Source organism: Pituophis catenifer, unplaced genomic scaffold, assembly GCF_029215685.1.
Source record: "Pituophis catenifer annectens isolate HBS135680 unplaced genomic scaffold, rPitCat1.0.hap2 SCAF_3, whole genome shotgun sequence".
Classification (NCBI taxonomy): Eukaryota; Metazoa; Chordata; class Lepidosauria; order Squamata; family Colubridae; genus Pituophis; species Pituophis catenifer.
Genome location: NW_027256883.1, coordinates 170,427,976 through 170,448,010, shown reverse-complemented (window position 1 = coordinate 170,448,010; position 20,035 = coordinate 170,427,976). Strand labels below are relative to the sequence as shown.

Genomic DNA, 20,035 nt, shown 5'->3' with positions numbered 1-20,035 from the left:
TGAGGTACCTTGTTTCAAAAACTGTTGTCCTACGATGCACTATTCAACCAGTTAAAGGTTATAGACCAAAAGTTTTAGTAGTATATAGATAAACATTGCACAACTATCAAGTTTTAAGAAACAGATTCAATTATATTTAATGGAAACTATAGCACTCCATTTCTGAGGATCATTGAGAATATGGAGGAAATGAAGAGCGAAGATAACATATACATTAAGAACGGTTATGTATGCAGGCATTTCAATGTTCAGGTATAGAACAGAAATCAGAGTGGGAAGGGACCGTGGAGGTCTTCAAGTCCAACCCCTTGCTTAGGCAGGAAAACCTATACCATTTCAGACAAATGGTTGTCCAATCACTTCTTAAAAACTTTCAATGTTCGAGCATTCACAGCTTCTGGAGGCAAGTTGTTCCACTAATTAATTGTTCTAACTGTCAGGAAATTTCTTCTTAGTTCTAGGTTGCTTCTCTCCTTGATTAGTTTCCACTCATTGCTTCTTGTCCTACCCTCAGGTGCTTTGGAGAATAGCTTACTCCCCCTCCTTTGTGGCAGCCCCTGAGATACCAGAACAGTGCTAGCATGTCACCCCTAGTCCTTCTTTTCATCAAACTAGACGGACCCAATTCCAGCAACAGTTCTTTATATGTTTTAGCCTCCAGTCCCCTAATCATCTTTGTTGATCTTCTCTGCACTCTTTCCAGAGTCTCAACATCTTTTTTACATTGTGGTGACCAAAACTGGGTGTAGTATTCCAAATATGACCTTATCAAGGCATTATAATGTGGTATTAACATTTCACGTGATCTTAATTCTATCCCTCTGTTTATGCAGCCTAGAACTGTGTTGTCTTTTTTGGCAGCTGCAGCACTCAATGATAGCGCTCAATGTTCAAATCTGTCAAGATCTTTCTGTATCTTAAGCCTATCTTCTGGAGTGTTGGCTATTTCTGCCAGCTTGGTGTTGTCTGCAAATTTGATGAGTTCCCCATCTATCCCCTTGTTCAAATCATTGATGAAGATGTTGAAGAGTATTGGGCCTAAAACAGAGTCTTGGGGTATCCCACTACATACTTCTCTCCATGTAGATGCAGCTCCATTGTAGTGGTGCTGTCTAACCCACATTTTTTCTATCTTATCAAATAGTAATTGGTTATTTTATTTTACAACCTTTGACCAAAACAAGCACCTCAAAAGATGTGAGAGAGCTTATCTGTAGTACTATTAATAATGTGTGCCCTACAAACATAAAGCCAAATCCTGGAATAATTTGGCAGATTGTCTCCCATTCCCAAGTGAAGATTTTGACTGTATTTTCCAAAATGCTAAAAAGATACCCAGGATAACTGACGGAAGATAGCACTAACATAAATGGGCCATTTCTTGCCAATTCTTCTTTTTATATCATGGGTAGTGCAACATGCCAAAAATTGCATTTATTTTTAAGAGAGGTGACAAAGGCCACAGTCCAAAATGGGCAAGGCCAGGAAAAAGGACACATTAAAAAATGATATTTTTTAAAAAATAAATGAATGAAAAATATTTTAAAGTATTTTAAAATTATTAGATGGAGGACATGAAAAGTTTGGTAAAATCTCATGTAAATTTGTGAACATTATTCAATTTCTTATAACTTGAAAATTCAAACACTAAGAAATGAAAATAGAGCAATTTAAATGCTTAAAACAGAATAGTGCTTAAATATTTCTGGAAAAAATGTCATTATGTATATTTTTCATTTATCACCTTTTCTTCCAACTAATCATATTTATTATAGACTGATTGTTTCCAAGTGGCCTCCTACATTGCCAGTAATTTTCATTAGCAGATGAAGAAAAGTGTAAAAACTGCAGCAAAGTGTCTGCCAAATTTTTGTGTATGTTATTTATCTTTACACAAAGAACCACTTCTCAATTAGATAATAGATAAAATTTTATGTAACTAAATTTTTCTAAACACAGATGCACTGCATCTCAGCATTGCTTGATAGCCTTAGATTAGATAGATTAGATACTTATTAGATATTAGATTAGATATTAGATTAGATACCCTGAGAATTCTGTGGTGCAGGATGATATCAACAATAAAGCTGTATACTATAAAATAAAACACAACGTAAGACCAGATTTTCACATTTTATGCTATTCTAATTTCCAAAAACATATTCAAATAAACTATATTCCTTAAAATATTTAAATGTTCGGGTCTGTAGATAAATCAGCTGGACGGTGACATCTCTTTTTTCTCTTTCACTAGTAGTTAAGAGTAATAGTAGGGCTGTTTAAAAATCCTTTCATCCTCCCTTCCCATCTCCTTGGACACTAATGCAAAACAATCATGTAAGAAGATAAATAATTTTCAACTTTTTCTAAACATGTAGAATGGAAACAACATAAATTAAGAAATGTCTGAACAGTAAAAATATACTTTCATTAATGCTGCCACATTTGCAAAGAATATGGTTTTTCTGAACATTGTCAGCATAGTTGGTATAGAAAGGACCTTGCTGATATTACTTCAAATAAGTTATTCATAATAAATACTTACTGGTCAGGATCCTGAGGGTGTAAGGATTTTTCTGCTGGATGGTATGTGTGAAAGCAAAGCGAGCATTGCAGCTATAGTCAGTCTGAGCATCCTGCTTCATGACATTAGAGAAATACAAGTCACCATTCTGCCCTTGAGAAACACGCTTGTCTTGATGGATTGGTTCCATGGCTGGAAGAAGGAACAGCAATTCTTTTTAGATTTCATAGCTGTGTTACATAGCTATAGTCTACATTTCATAGATGCATTGGAACCTATGATAATTACCTACTAGGTCTAACAATCTCCAAACGCTACATATCAATTCCTGCTAGCATTAAGAAGCTAGAATAATTTGAGCCACCATAATTATTGTAATGAATGCAGATAGGAAAAACCTTTTGAGATGCTTTCCTTTAATATGAATCTTTTCAATATGATCATATCAAGTGTACAGTGAAATTTAGGAAAACAATTTACAGTGTTTTTCATATACATATGAGTTGCTTTTGTAGTCAATCAACAAAGTTTGTCCCCTTGCTATCTAGCCAATGTGAAAAAGAAGATATTTTCAAATCTAGAAAGTAAGGCACATATTTTTATGTAAATTAACTTTTGCTAATAACTGTGGTCAACCAGCCGATTTATTTATTGGACAGCTTTCAGGGGGCAGGGGGATGAGAACACACCAAAGAAGTACATTTCAAAAAGTGAAATCCTGCATATATATTTTGGAAAAGTATAATACAGCAGTTTAGGACAGAGATGTGGCAAAATGTCTTGGACCAGCTCTGTCTGCGTCTCCAGCTTTTATTTGATTAACAAGCAACAGCTACTAACTGACAACATGTCTTCCATATTGCTTTTGAGAACATGGAAGGAGGAAAAAGTAGGTAGATTATTCCCTTGCAGTTATATCATAGTTAACAAACTTGTCCCTTCTATATATGTTATACTTTAACTTCCATTAACCTCCTTCAACCTGACAAAGATGAAAGACTGTTATAGTTATAGTTATAATTATAGTTTATTATATTTATATACCGCCCCCTCTCCCAAGGGACTCGGGGCGGTGAACCGCCAGCAAATAAAATACACAGATACAAAATTTAAAACAATATTAAAATCCAATTAAATCAATTTGGCCCATGGTTGAAAATCCTATATTAAAGCCCCTAATTTTTTAAAAACAATTCTTTTTATCCATGACATCTGGAAGCATAGTTTTTGCCATGGTCTAAATACCCTATATATGGCGAGTATCCACAAGGAACAATTTTATGTATTCAGCCTAAGATGCCATCACTTCTTATTTTAAATACAATACACCTAAGTCACGGACAGACTTACAGCTACTCATCCAAAAGATAGCAGGGGGTGGTAGTCCAGGTGGAGGATTGCATGCCAAGATAAGTGAAGCACCTTCATGAACCTCTTGAATGTCCAAATTTTCCTTTGGCCACAAAGGAGATTCTGAAATTATAAGCCTTGTAAGAGAAATTGCATCTACTCATGTATTATAGTTAAAGAGAATGATTCAAGAAGATTCTTTATGAAATGACCCTGGGATAATGAATAATGGCCAGAAAAATAGTGCGAGTGAGAAATTAGACAACATTCCAATGAATACAGAAAATCTCTGATGAGATTTAAAAAAAAACCATTGAAAAAAAATAGAATAAAGGAGCACAGGGATATAAACTTTGAATAAACAGATCCTATTTATGAGCAGATTGGAAACAATAAGCTGTTGGTGAAGGTAGCGATGTCTGCAGGGGAGGAATCCAACATCTAAGAAAATGGCTCCAGTTGATCAAAGCTATCAACTCGAGTTTTTTATTGCCCCATCCCAAAATATGCTTAGGAAAGGGTTCTTAGAGTCATAAATTATACATTTACAGAAATACAAAAATGTTCTAAGTTGCTGCAATGGAAGATGGTTGCTATTGTTTTATACCAGTGTTGAAACAATATATAATGCTAAAAAGTCTCTTTCGCCTATTGGTAAGCAACAACACTGTATTTATTAAACCGTACATGAGCTTATTGCATGCTAGAAATTTTATGACCATTTCAAATACAAAACAAAGCCCTAGCAAACTAAACCATATAACTGATAAGGTTATCGTAATGCACAATGAAGTCAACAATTCGTGTTATTGTATACTCACTTGAAACATGGAGGAATATTTTGTTGGAAATAGCTGTTCCGTAGTCATTCCGAGAAAAACACTGATATTCTCCCTCATAATCCTCTGGCCTCCCACCACTGCGGAAGTCAACTACCAGTGTACCTGACCAATGCCTCATGGTTACTCGAGGGTCCTTTGCAACATTAAAAAACTTCCCATTTCGTGTCCAGGAAAACCTGTCAACAGCATTGTACCAAAGGTTAGTAACTTGAGTCTACTCAAGAACAGCGGCCTCTGTTGCTATATGATGTACAGGTTCTCGGAGATCTATTAACTTCCTCTGCAGTAATGGATCCTGAGTCCTACAACTTGGATGAAATATAATGCAGAGGTATTCACCCATTTAGGATTTTAATGGTATTAAAGACAATTAGAGATGAAATCTACATTTACACCGTATCTACATTTGATGCTTATCAAAATAATCATGATATGGCAATTTTAAATTCCAAAATGCACTTAGAAGGCCTAGAGAGCTATAGGGATGGTAATAGAACCTTTATGATGCAAAGCTACCACAAACCACTCCAGAAACACTTTGATTATGTATAACTATTTGATACACTTAGCATGATAAATGACACACACCCTTTTAACAAAACAATTATTTTATACTGGAGTGAAAACAGTTGTTTGTGTCTGCTCTAAGCCACATGATCATAAGTCATAGTGATAAGCATGGATCTAGTATTAGAGAAGAATTTTTTTCCATCTTTGCTGATTATTAAGTGACTGCCAAAATAACTTAACCATGAATTCTACAAAAGTCTAGGCACAGCCATTCTTGTAATGATACAGTAATCATTCAGATATTAGTTTGTATACTATTCTTGAGAAAATAAACTACAATTACACTCACGTGGGTGTGGGGTTGCCTTTCGCTTCACACTCAATGAATATATTATCTCTTGGATCTACAATATAATCTTTTGCAGACTGCTTTGTAATTGTAGGAGGCTGAGGCACTGCAAAAGCATATATAAGAGAGGGAAAGAGAAAAAATGAAGGTAAGAGGGGAAAAATACCTTTCCATATGTAATACCATTTGAAATGCAGTTGCTTTTTATTTCACTCAAACTTTTCAAGTCTTGTGAGGTGAGAAAGATGGAGTATACATTTAAAAAAATTATAAAATAAAGCAAAGCTAATCTGAAAAAAAAAAAAGTACTGTCAAACCTGGTCAGTATTTGGAGAGAATCTCATTAGGAAAGCTGTATTGCTCTGTATTGCGGCCAACAAACCTATATGGATCTATTTGTTTAAAGGAGGTTTTACTTATAAACCCTTTTCTTCTATAAGGGGAAGTCAAGAGTGCAGCATACAAATTCATCACCCCAAATGCTCATTTTCCTAATTCTAGAACAGGGCAGCTGATCCTCTGATTTTTTCTCCAGAAGAACAAGGTAGTTCTCAACTTACAATTGTAATTGAGCCCATAATTTCAATTGTAAGTTGGGATGGACAGTAAGTGGTCACCACAAGACTGTGCCTGATTTTCCAACTTTTTTACAGCAGTCATTAAGTGAATGTAGTAGTCATTAAGCAAATTCTTCATTTGATATGGGTTGGGCTTTTTTTTGCTGAAAACCAGAAAACCAGAAGTAAAAATGCCGTAAGTCATGGTTATGTGACCTCGGTGTGCTGCAAATGGTCATAAATGTTGGCCAGTTGTCAAGTGCCCAAAATGTAAGTAGCTTTTTTGAGTCCACCACCTAAGCAACTGGTTGCAAGTTGACAATCACCTGTAAATTAAAAACCACACAACTACACAACTTTTGAATACTTTTCTCCATCCAGTAGATCAGGTCACAAATCGCTCCCATTTTTGTTTAAACTACTTACCTGTATAGTGAAAGAAGTAATTTTAAACACAAGCTGATCTTTCTTGACTTTTCTTGGTGACTTATAAGAATGTGACCACAACTCATTCAAGCATTTCCTGTTGTCTTTCCATTACTTTAACAAACTTTATCTGTAGTCTGGTTGGTTCTTCCCTCTATTCCCCTCTCCCTCCATGGTTGTGGCTCAGAAAATCAGTGTGAACTAACCAGCTACTTATTAAGCACATCTCTCCTGTCTTTTGGACAGAAAGTTTAAAGAAGAAAAGAGTAGTAATTATATTTACATAACTATGTTTTATATTTCAGACCAAGAAAAGTGTCACTTCTCTGAAGAACAAAAATGTGGTTAAAATATTTTCCCCTTTAATTATGATCCACTTTGAAATTCTGAAATTCAGATACCATAATTGCGAGGTTTTATATTTGAGGGCTTTAGTTGAATATAAAGACCAATGTTTTATTCCAACAAGTTAATACAGAATCTACTTCAAACTTGTTAAACACCATACAGGTTGCTGCTATACCCAGGTTTCTTAAAATACAGAGAATGTTATTTTGGGGAGAAAAAAAATGGTCAGGAAACAAGACTTACATGTATCTTGAATACTTGCTGTTAATTCGAAGGTGTAAGCACAGCAATAAAAAGAGAGAAGAGAGAAACAGGAAGTGTTAATCTAAATGTTTAGATCTAATATTAAAAACCAAAAGGAGTAAACAAAACGTGCCATTTTAATGAATATTAATATTATTAGCTTAAATATATTCCCCTGGGTTCCTGTGAAGAAGAGTTAGAGAAAACTTAAAAAAAGGTGGGAAATGACACAATTAGCAAAATAAATACATACAAATATGAATATGTTCTGACAACAAGAAGTCTACTGAAGACTATTAATGGATAGATTTAATTCATAGTCTAGTTCATAGGCGTTTCTGTAGCCTTCTCCTGTTTAGTGCCCTCTAAATATGTAGGATTACAATTTCCTTAATCTTCTACCATCATAAATTTTAATATCTAGGGCAAGCCCTCACAAATGCTTAAAGTATAGTATTTTAAAGATTTACCTATGCTGTAAAAATCCTTTATGTGGCTTAGAGGTGCGGAAAAATAGGACCTTAAAAACTATTCTGCTTTGTTTAGTTGGTCATATTTTTTGGTAGTTTTAAAAATGCAATTATAAACTGCATTCAAGTGATTTATAACTTATATGTGATGCATCCTATGCCACTGAGAATTATCTAGGCATCCTTCTTCATGTGGTGAATTTACCTATGACACAGAAGTCTGCACTCCCAGAAGACTGCACCATATTGCTGGCTGTATTTAGTCACATCTACCCAATAACCACGAGAAAAAGTTTTAAATATATACTATTGAATACACATGTTCCAACTCATTTTATCTTAGGAAGATATTACATGATACCCTCCACACATCACTTGATGCTCTCTGAATTTTAAAAAAATGATATAACAAATACACCTGTAGTTCTAAAGTTCTAAAGTCAATGAGATAAGATTTCCTTTTATTTAGCGGTGGACAAATTTATAAATAGATTTGTCCATTTTTTTCTTTTTTCCACTCTTAACATTATTTCTTCCTATATTCATCCCAGTCTACAATTGTTCCTTAAAGTCTGCATTAAAATTTGCATGTATGTTAATGCTAATTTCTCCTTAAATACTTGTTCTCATGCATACTGCTTTTAGAACCATTTCCTAAAACTGTTTTGGTTAATTTTTCATCATTATATGCTTTTATGAATAAATTTCTTCAGTATAAAAATGTTTATGTACGTTTTAAAAAAGATTATATCACAATATTTGAAAAAAGTGAAATTTCAGAACAATTTCAATTTATGTTTTGGTTCAGAAAATGCATGCCAGATGATTTTATCTTAATGCCTATGTTAATTTGATTCCACAAATTTCCAGCCCCATTCTTAATTTTGCAGAAATCAGGCTTATTAAGTTATTTACACCATACTTCATCAACCCATTTTCCCATTTTTAAAATTTCCATGGTAACATATATCTTGTCCTTTTGTTTGTTTATTCAAATATGGTTTGCTATATAACAAATGCCTTCTAAAATCAACAAGTTTTCTGATTCAACAGTTTAATATGCAGATCTGATATCTTACTTTCAATGGTAGAAATATTCTTTAAATCATATCCCTACACTACACCTGTATGCAACACTAATCTCCATGAAGGAGGGAAGCTTCTGGGGTCAGAGAAAAAGTGATCATTTGCCTGGAGAGTTAGCAATTTGCACACTTATCATAAACCCACAGCAGCTGTGACTATTTATACACCACCTGCTCAATTTATAAAACCTGGAGCCTTTCAAGCTTACAAAAAGGAGATGAATTAATTAGCTAAGTCTCTGCCATGAACAATGGGCGGACATGAGAGGACTAAGAGAGACCAAGCACTTTCTCTGTTAAATAAAAGGAAGATTAAAAATCCAATTCTCTGGCAGCTTGCATGAAGGGAAGGCACACAGCAGAGCCTGATGTCCCTAAAGTGAGAAAAGAAAGTAAATCTTTGAAATGGGTCCAGCTAGGTAAAACAGATGTTTGCCATGCCTTCCACTGATTTGGAATGACCAGTTTCTGATTCACTCTATCCTAAGGTTCTGTGATTATAAACACTGCTTCCAAGTAGTTGCTATGTTATAATTTTTGTCCAGTCACTTTAATGAAAGATCATACAGTCCATATTAATATCTATTTTCTAGCAAACTTGCCAAAATGTCACTAAATCAACGCAAACTGATTGTTCAATCTTAAATCATATTTTTTCCTGTTTTATCTTGTTCGGGGAAGGTTACTTCAACCTGAACCAAGAGGATTGATAAAAAGGGGGATTATAAATTAATCTGTCCTAAAGCAACCATCACTGAGAAATGGTGAAAAAATATGGGAAGAGGGTTCTCCCCCGCCTCTACAGCGAAGTCACTAAAAGTATATTTTGAAATTGAATCAAAGCAATTTTATGTCACTATTTAGGATTCAGGTCTTCACAATTAATGGTTAAATTCAGAATTTATTGGCTACTTTTTTTTCTTAATATATGTGATGCATCAATTTATTTATTTATATTTTTATTTATCAGGTTTAAATACCATCCATCTCACTTTCAGAATGGCCCTGGGCAGTTTACAGCTAAAAGTATAAAAACCATAGTAAAAATACAATACATCAGTAAAATGGGAGCCAAGTAAGAAACAAAGATAGAATAAGTTAAAGGGTGGGGGGGGGTTTGCCTTCAAGGTCTTAACAATCCCCAGGACTGCACATCACTCGGGGAGCCCATATCAGTTGGTAAAGTCAGGTCTTCACACTGAAAGATCAGAAGAGTGGGGGCCCACCTCACTTCTGGGAGGAGAATATTCCAGAATGCAACAGCAATAGTACAGAGGGCTCTCTTCCTGAACCATGTCAGTTGAAATTCTTTAACTGACAGGGCCCATAACATACCTTCCCTGCTTGACCAGGTGGACAGGTTGATATAGGGGTAAGATGGTTCCTCAGGTAACTTGAACCCATGTGATGTAGCGCTTTAAAGGTAATATCAACTGAAAGAAAACTGGCATCCAATGCAGGCCACACAGCAAAGGTATTACATGTGCCACTCTTGAGACACCCAAAATTGTTCATACAGCTATATTCTGTACCAGCTGTACTCTTCAGAGATATCCCTGTGTACAGTGCATTGTAATAGTTCATAAAGCAGGTGACCAGGGCAGAAATGACTGAGAGAAGGCCTCCTGAGCCAGGAAGGGGCCTAACTCATGCACGACACCAAGTTGAGCAAAGCCCTCCTAGTTATGGTTGCTACCTACTCCTTAAACAAGAATCTAGGACAGTGATGGTTAACCTTTTTGTCGATTCCTTGATTCCTGTGCATGTCTTTTCACTTTTCACTAAGTTTAAACGTGTGTATCTCTGTGTGTGGTGGGGAGCAGAGCTCTTTCCGAGAAGAGATACGGCGGTCACTGTGTATTTTCAGGGCAATGAGAAGACTCAGGAAGAGCTCCGCTACACACACACACACACACACACACACACACACACACACACACACACATTTAAACTTAGTGAAAAGTGAAAAGACATGCACAGGAAATCGAGAGGCTTTCTCTCTCTCTTCTTCCACACCAAGTACTCTTAAACTGGTTGCCATGAAAAGGAAACTGGCCCGTGTTCCTCCACCCTCCGTAAGCTCTCACTACCAGTAATAAGCTCTCTGTGCAGAAGACGAGGATGCTCCTCAGAATCCTTCCATGTCCCAAAAATCCCGCTTCTGAGGAACTGAAACGTGCTGCTTCTGCTGGCTCTGGGAGTTGGAGGGTCAGCTTGCCTGGTGCTCAAGCCTGGCTGGGGGAGGCGCTGCCTGCTACACCCCTCAAGTGCAGCTGTGCTTGGAGAGCACCGTGCGCTGAAAGTGAAGCACAACCTCCTTTCTGGCTGCAGCGGAGCCAATGAGTCAAAAGAAGGCCAGGTGGGGGTAGTGAGGGCTCTGTGAGCAGGGAGGAGCAAGGGGGAGTGAGAGTGAAGGCAAAGAGCTATGTGTTAACCCAGCAGGAGTGGGAAAGGTTTTGTGGGCATTGCGCGCGGCTCCGTCCTCTTCCTTCCTAGCTGGGCAATGGAGCAAACCGTGCGCAGCTGGCAGCATGACTTACATTTGTCTTTTTCTGGGTGCGGGGCTTCTGCTTGTAGGCACTGGCAGCAGGTCAAGGCAGAAACAAGGGGGAGGCAGGCACTCCTGATGCCCTCTGCGGGTGCTTGTTTGGCATGGCCACAGGCAAGCTGAGATATAGTGGGATGGAGCGCTATGGTCGCCCTTGGCTCTCCCCTTTGGCATGGAGGGGAGGACTGCTCCCCTGCGTTCCTCCCTGCCCCTCACGCATGTGCGTGCATCTCCCGCATGCACCCCGCCCCCCGCTGCAGAGTCCAGAAAATCAGTTGGCCAGCTGGAGATGCGTGTGCATGTGCAGTGGAACTGAGCTGGGCAACGGCTCACATGCCCACAGAGAGGGCTCCACGTACCACTTGTGGCACGCATGCCATAGGTTCGCCATCACAGATCTAAGAGGACTTCCAGATTGTACTGTATTTGTCTAGGGCAGTGCAACTGATCGAAGACCAAAGATGACAAAGCTCTGTATACAGATGAGTTGAATATAGCCATCTTTTTGTCTCATTGGGCTAGTCAGATATGTGAAAATCCCATATATGTCAAGTATGAGGAATAAAGGGAGAAAAGTAATGCAATAACTAAATAAAAATGCTCAGTGCAACATTCATCAAAAGCTTCAATTCTCAAACTGCAAATACTACTTCTAAAATGAACTTATGATATGTGCTAAAAGTTTTAACCATAAATCTGATTTTTCTTTAAATGTAACAATTTTCAGAAATGTTTAATATTATTTAGTCTTATAGTATTTTTAACTGCTGGAAATGCTTACATAATTTATAATATAGAAAACACAGTGAATATTGTATACTTTAAATCTTGGCCACTTTAAACTAATTCAAGTATTTTTCTGCTATGCTATTATTCAACCACATAATTAGTTGGCTATCATGTTATGCGCCAGGATGATAAAATAACTTTCAATGTTTAGACACTCTGTCCAACATGCAGTGCAGATTTAGGATTGTTTGGAGAACTACTTATCAAGAGTTGCCAGGAACCTCCAGAAACATCCTGCAGACTTTTATACATGTAGGGGATAAAGGGACTAGCATGAACTTCCCCTCCTCACCCAGGAGGCTAATTCAGTCTATCGTCACAGCTGGCATAATAAATGAGTTGATGGTAAAATATTTAATTATTTGCCAGATCATATTTAATTATAAAATCCATCACTAAACATTTTTTCAGCATTATCATAACTTTGAACAGTCATTAAATGAAGGATTGCGAGTTGAAGACTACCTCTAAACCTAGTCTTGAGAAATGATTGCTGATGACACTATCCATCACAAACATAAAACATGCTGCTCTAAACAAAACATCACTGCCTCATGAAGACTCTGGATAAATAAAAGTGGTACTTTTAATGGAATCACATGTTGCCTGACAGCTAAGCTCATGAACAAAATCCTGAACAAATTCAATGAGCAGTGAAAATCTGAAAAAAAGAGAAATATGCATGCAAGCAGTAGCTTATTAAAAACTTGATTTATATCACTTTATGAGGTTTTTTTTTTAAAAAAATGTTAGATACATTTATATTAATAAAATCAGCACATCAATATGAAATAAAATTGATGAATAAATGTCCTTATGATGAAGGGGATGTCCCATGGCATATTTGCAACTTATATGAACATAATGCAAACAATAATGCCTTTTATGTTACTTAGTTTTTCTCAATCTGGGATCAGATTCTAAGGAGTCTTACTTATTCCATTAGAAGATACTATTTTTTTTAATATAGCAATAGCATGTAGACTTATATACCGCTTCATAGTGCTTTTACAGCCCTCTCTAAGTGGTTTACAAAGTCAGCATATTGCCCCAACAATCTGGGTCCTCATTTTACCCACCTCGGAAGGATGGAAGGCTGAGTCAACCTTGACCGGTGAAACTAATACTGCTGAAGTATAGCGTTTGCTAAAATAAAAAGCTAGAGAGGGACAGAGGAAGAAGTCCCAGTTATTGACTCTGCAGTTATTATTCAGTAGTAATTTTTCCATATTACAGTGCATTTCAACAGTTAATTCTTTCCAATACTCTGTGCCATTTCAGTGCTACAACTGTGGCACTTCTATGCACAAATGTTACCTATTTCTTATCATTATAATAAATAATGTGCAATTAATGTGCAATTATACATGTACAATTAAAACATTGTAGCATCTGTTTGTATTTCATTGAAATAGCCTTGTCTGCTTGCCAGTTCCTGCAGCACTGAAGTGGAAGCATTGCACAGCCCTCAAAATAAGCGTTTTTGGAATGAGTTAATTTGGGGTAAAAGGTTTATTTGGGACTTCCAGGTAAGAAATGGTCAACTAAATAAAAAGTGAAGCCAACAATTGTGGTCGAAGGAAAAGCCACTCTTCATAATTCCTTACTGGATAAGGAGAAGAAATTGCCCACAAGTGCTCCATACAGTAGCTTCTCATGAGGAGACCAGAAGATAGTACTCTCTAGTGGGTTTAGAGCTCTGGGAAATGAGTGCATAGCGATGTTTGCTCAAACCACGTTTCCTATCTTTTAAAGGGCATTGGGTCACATACTTCCTTTTCTAATCACTTTCAGAAATTGCTTGTTAGTTGCTTTTCAGCTATCAGGAACCTTTGGGATTGACAGGTTTTATAGTACTTGGTGAGTTTCTTTCAATCCTTAGAAAAATAATACAAGTTTTACCTAACAAGATTGCCACTGTTTTGAAAGTGGATTTAAAAATAACAGGTTACAAGAATGATATGGAAAAAGATGCTACTCGAGTTATACAAAAGAAACTGGCTGATGTCTTAATAATACAAACAACAAACCAAGACAGTGTCCAGGATAATTTTCCTGTACTGAATTTACAAAAGAGGCTTCTTAAAAGTTTGAAAACTTTTGCGAGACAAAGAAAAAATTAAATCAAATTCTAAGACATTATTTGGAGGGATTAAAGATCAAGGTTGTTAAAAGTAAAAGGAAGAAATTTAAAATTGGTTTACTTGCTCAGGGTTAAACATAACTTTGTTGTTATCGGTGATAATCCTTAATTAACATGCTGATTGGAACCGAAATATCAAGATAACACATAGAATATGGGAAGAAGAGCTCATTTATTGTATCTGAAGAAAAAGTGATAGGTTACTAAAATTGTTTATACTTGAGAAGGGGAATCATTTATTTATAAATTAGTTTCTTTTTCTTTTACAACTTCATTTTTTTTCTTTTCTGCACTTTTTAATTTTACTTTTCTTTTTTTTTAGATTGTATTAGTTTTTATCTTTGTAAGATAAAGGAAAAGGGGTTAATCTAACTACTAGAGAAAGGTTGTTCCATCACACAGGAGCTGTCACTGAGAAATAACGTCTCTTGTCCTTAGTCTTCTTCACAAGAACACCCCAAGAAGACATCCTGATTCTAGGTAGAGAAATGGTTTCTGGTAAGAATTTCTATCAATCAAGCTCAGACACTACAAAAACCAACTGCAACTAACACTATTATTCTAGTGTTATTCTATTACCACACACAAAAGACAGAAGTCAGATAGAAAAGGAGTGGCACATTCCACAACTATCATTCTCAACCCAACATAGTGTAATTTATTACACATAGTTTATCATGTTCACATCTTGTTTATAAATAACCTAGGGGCAATTAAGAAAAGAAAGGCAAAATTAAAATCTGCCAGAAGTCAATACAGAACTAATGAAGTCATACAATTTTTAATACAAGTCTCACCCTCAGCATGTATGGATGGTGTCACTTTAACATACCTCAGAAAGTATATTTACAGTTGAAGTTTCTTATGAACTTCAGCATTTGTACTTTTTAGAATGCAGCAGATAATTCTGATGCTGACCCTAATTTCCAGGACCCCCTAGCTAAAGGATAAGTCTCATCCTCCAGCTCGAAGGAGAAATATGTACTAGGCTTTCTGATAATATTCTAGACTGCGTTGGTTTCTGAGGGGTGAAATCTTTAAAATATTGTATTTTCTTCCTCAAAAGAAGCTATATCTCAAAGCCCTGTTTGGTATCATTCTAAAGATGGAACTGAATTCTTTTGAATACTCATAACTGCTGGTCACCTTCATCTTGACAAGTAAAAAACAAAGCAAGAGTATGCTTCATTATATGTGCTGAGTTAGATCAGAACTAAGACAAGTCAAGTGATGTATGGATTCCATGAAACTCTGAATGCTTTTAATCAGAATGGCTTGATGCGATTTCTAAATCTCCCAAATTATTTTATTTGAGGTAATTAACACTATACCTTGAACTACACTATTCCTCGAGGAAGAAAGACATCTAGGCAATGGTGCAGTGGTATACTAAGAGTATCCCTAAGTTATCTTTATAAATTGGGTTCATTTATATTGAAATCCTATTGACTGCCTATTTAATGGTAAATGATTATGATTTCAACTCTTCTCAAGGTCACTGCTCTTCCTTGCTAGGTTATTCAAGATAGCATGCCTGAGAAGCTTGATGAAGATGAATTGATAAAATATAAATCAGTGAACTTACGATCCCGTGGGACTTCAATGGCTCTGATGAGGTTATGAAGATATGAAGCGAGCACCACGACCATATAGGTTAGGAGATACCTTTGAATTACCATGTTGAATATTTGGCTAAGATTCTATGTCCTCAGTTTCCTCCAAGAAGGCAAAGTGGTGCCTTTACTGCTGAAGTATACCAAGGTGTTTTGAATTACTATAAAAAAGAAAGAAAGAAGAATTAGTAAGCTACTACTGTATTAAAATTCATATATGCCTCATTTTTTTCTAAATCTTTGCTGGAATAAGACAAACGAGAACAAAATACACAATCAGTTACTTTCTTGGTCTAAGTTCAGATGACAACATCCAGTTATCTTGAATGTTTATTTTTTTTTAAAAAAACTAAGCAGGGGCAGGTATATTTAGTATTTAAATTCATTGTAATATGTAGAGTTCTTAAACAATTCCTTTGGCCCAAGACACATTACTTGTGTATAGAGGTACTGCACTGTACAATTGGTCGTTTTTTGAATAAATGAAAATTATATCACTAATGTTAATAGGAAAGAGAAAGGAAGAATTATTTTTGTGGAAGGCTGTGCACAAGCCACTCGAGAGAACATTCACACTAATTTCACTAGAGCCTTCTTTCAAAAATTCCATGAACTTATCCCATCTACCATCTCTCCTAATATTCCACTCTTAAAGTATTGGTATTTCTTTGATAAAAAGAAGTATTATTACAAATAGCAAGAATAAGCAAGAACAAATGATCTGAAATAACATTTCCTGCAGTTCTTGCAACTATCCAGCTCAACTTTTTATTTGCCTTCTCAAAGAACAGACAGATTGTGCAAGCAAGTTATCTTTTCCTGCACTGATTTTTCTTCAGAGTTTAGTTTGTCCCTAAAATGCCAATGCAAGTTAACAAGTTCACTTCCCTGCTTTAATTGATTAGAACCTTCTGGTCAGCTGGCAACTGCTACCTGAAACTGACCAAACCTTAATCAGTTTCAAACTGAAGGCTTTTATTGTCCTAAACACTCTATTGGTTGGAAAATAATATTATTACCATTATATTTGTGAATGAAGACTACTTGTACATGGGAATGGGAACGGATTTCAATGTCCAAACAGAAACTGGCAGAAGATTATTCCCCATGTTTTTCTCCATTCTTTTCCAATTTCCAGAACTGCTTTGTTATTTAAGAACAAGAATGCTACCTCTGCAAATATTTCACTTGTTGATTGCTTGGGATGCAGCATACAGGATAGGCAACAATAATTAGTATGCTGCTTGAGGTCTGAGAAGTACTGAAAGATTTTGCTGGATGAAACAAATGTTGCCAACTTATTTGTGAAAACATTAACATTAAACTAGGTCCAAATGCAGGCTCTCTAAAACAGAGAAACCTAAGTGCTGCCAGCTGCACTGACATCTTCTTATAAGCAGGCAATTCACCATTTTCCTAAGAGTAATTTGCTGCCATGCTTGTGTGAGTGGGTAGTTTGTAGTCAGGAGACACACACAGTGCTATTTGCCCACAGTTGACATCAAATCAGGACACAGCCCACATTGTACCGACCTTTACTGTTCCTGAGTCTGAAATTCTACCCACAACCTTAGTAATGCAAAAATGATAGTGTTCTACAAAGATGCTGATAGTGCAATCGATCTAAAAACACACACATCATAACCAGTACCAAGAACCTTTTCATAATCATTAAGATGCTGCTCAGGAGTGGCATGACCTGGCACGTAGACAAGTTTCAAGGAAAAAGCATCCTCCTGATGGGAGCAGGTTCTGGATGCAACCTTCAGATGGAAAACTGGAAACCTTTTAAATGTGTGCTAAATATAAAATGCACAGTCAATTTCTTCTGTGGGTAAATAACAGGCCTATTTAAACTATCTCTGGACAAAAGTATCTTCCATGCAGGCAAATCCCTGCCAGAAAACCTTGGAAAAGCCTTGACGTACCAGTTCCACTACTTTGAAGGATAGATCCAATGTATATTGTTTCTTGGAATATCTTGCATAGATTTCTTTGGCCCGATCAGATAGGCCAAAGTAAGAAATCAATGGCATATTCGCCAGTGTTACTGTAATAGAATCTTGCAATCTGAATGTATTCCTCCCCCCATCTAACATTATCTTAGTTTGAACTACAGAAGGGGGCATTTGTTCATTAAACCCCCAAACTCTGGGGTTTTTATGCTACATCTGTGAACTTGATGGAAATCCATCCCCCCTCCCCCCCAGGTCAATTTCTGGCAAAACAAGCTGTAATTTCTTCTCCATTGAAAGGTGATTAAACCACCATTTCCCCCATCTGAAATAATCTCTCAATATATTATCAGAATAATCATGAAGATTTTCCGCAAAGACTGAGCTATAACATGCAAAGTTTTCTTTTAATATAACCAAATGTATATATCCTGAACTGTGGTGGAATGTAGCCTGGATTCCCAGGAGAGAGGGGCTGATTCCAGAGGACCAAAAGACAGTGAAGTTTAGATAATTTGGTTGGGAGAAAGTGATTTATGATTATTCCTTCCTAGCAATTCTCAGAGTATATCTTTGATAGTGCAAGTAGTTGCTTTAGTTTGGCAAGATTTCTGTCTATAGATGAGGAATGATAAAGGAAATTGCTTGGAAATAAATGTGTCTTTCTTGGTTCTTGGGGCCTGACAGTAATCTTGGCTTTTGCAGGTTTTTATAATCACCATAGTTCTATGTACCAATAAAGATACTTCACTGCATCTGTCCAGTCATTCTTGTCCCTAATTTAAGGTATTTTTCTAGCACATTTTTCAAAACAAACATTTCTTATATGATTAAAACCTACTGTGGATTAAATTGCTTCCAAGTTATGATCCTTCAAGAGATGCAGCATTATTCTACCATTTCTGAATGCAAAAGGATGGCTTTGTGACACAGAAAAAAGATGGAAGAAATAAACCACATCACTGCACTCCAGATGTTCTTATGACTGTAAGCCAATGTAGCAATGCAAGACAAAACGGAAAGGTGAATGCTACATTTTAATTAAAATGATCTTGTGTACTGCAGGACAATTAAAAAGCAAGCTTTCTACTGTATTGTTCATCTATCTTGCTTTTAAGTAATCAAGGATCATTTTTAATTACAATATGTTGAATTTGTTCCCAGGTAGAAACCATTTAAATAATAGATTCAAGTTTCCACAGGCTGAGAAATTCTCTATTGTCCAACATTTGACATGATCTAGGAAACAGGATAGAGTGGAGAAACACCTAATGCCATATAGTTCATGACAAATTATATTTAGCTTTGAATTAATTCATTTCCAGTATCTGTGTGAATAATTAACATTCTATTAAAAAGGAATCTAAAAGTAATTTCATCTCATTTGGGTACTAATTATAGTCACAAAGAAAAAGCTCACACACCACAAAAAAAGATACTAAAATAATAACCAGCTGAATGAATGTATGGGGTTTTTTTTCAGATGCAGATGGTGAAGTTGGAAACTAACTGGATTCTTTATTCTTATAATCAAAGCTTTCCTTGTAAAAAATGAAGCAAGTTAATATAAAATTATTATGGCCATCATTAGAGAAGAAGATATATAAAAAGTCTAAAAATATCAAGCCACAATTACATAAAGATACATATGTAAGGCAGAAGCAAACTATATTTCAAACTACTTTCCCTCCTCAATTCTTAAGATGAAATACAATCAGGTGAAACAAACCCTGAAGCAAAAGATAAAAGATACAGAGCAGCAAGCAGATCTGTCACCAGTATACAACTGAAACACCCAGCCATCGGAAAGCTTTCTCTCTTAAACTTTAATTTGTTTATTATCTATTAAGATTGTGTCTGTGCGTATGTGTTGATTCACAGAGCATTCTACTTGCACTGTTCTAGGACCATAATAAACTGAATTTATATTGAAATAAACAAAAATAAATAAATAAGCAAATAAACAAATAAACAAACAAAAACAAATAAATAAACAAGAACTAAAAAACTAGGAAAGGAAAAATCTGGTTGATACTTTGTCCTTAACAAAAATCATTAGTTTATTAATAAATATACAATACTACTATAATATTATGAGTAAAATATTATTGAAAACAATCACAAAATCTTTGAATATATTGATACACTAATCCTTTGATTAGTGGAAAATACTGCTTTTTCAAAAAAATCACACATTTTTGACAATCATTCTTTAACAACTGAAATTAGAATTAGAATAGAATTAGAATTAGAATTTTTTTATTGGCCAAGTGTGATTGGAAT

The 20,035-nt window shown here is 35.8% G+C and overlaps 1 protein-coding gene across 1 annotated transcript in view; it reads right to left on the bottom strand.

The window, feature by feature from the left end:
• The window catches only part of NFASC (neurofascin), a 99,699-nt gene extending 83,836 nt beyond the window's left edge, over window positions 1-15,863 (bottom strand). Inside the window, exons 1-6 of the mRNA XM_070939768.1 lie at window positions 15,770-15,863; window positions 7,150-7,167; window positions 5,576-5,681; window positions 4,696-4,892; window positions 3,875-3,997; window positions 2,546-2,716 (exon numbers count right to left, since the gene is read on the bottom strand). Coding sequence (XP_070795869.1) covers window positions 2,546-2,716; window positions 3,875-3,997; window positions 4,696-4,892; window positions 5,576-5,681; window positions 7,150-7,167; window positions 15,770-15,863 — 709 coding nt within the window. The remainder of the gene's footprint in view (window positions 1-2,545; window positions 2,717-3,874; window positions 3,998-4,695; window positions 4,893-5,575; window positions 5,682-7,149; window positions 7,168-15,769) is intronic.
• Window positions 15,864-20,035: the final 4,172 nt, after the last annotated feature.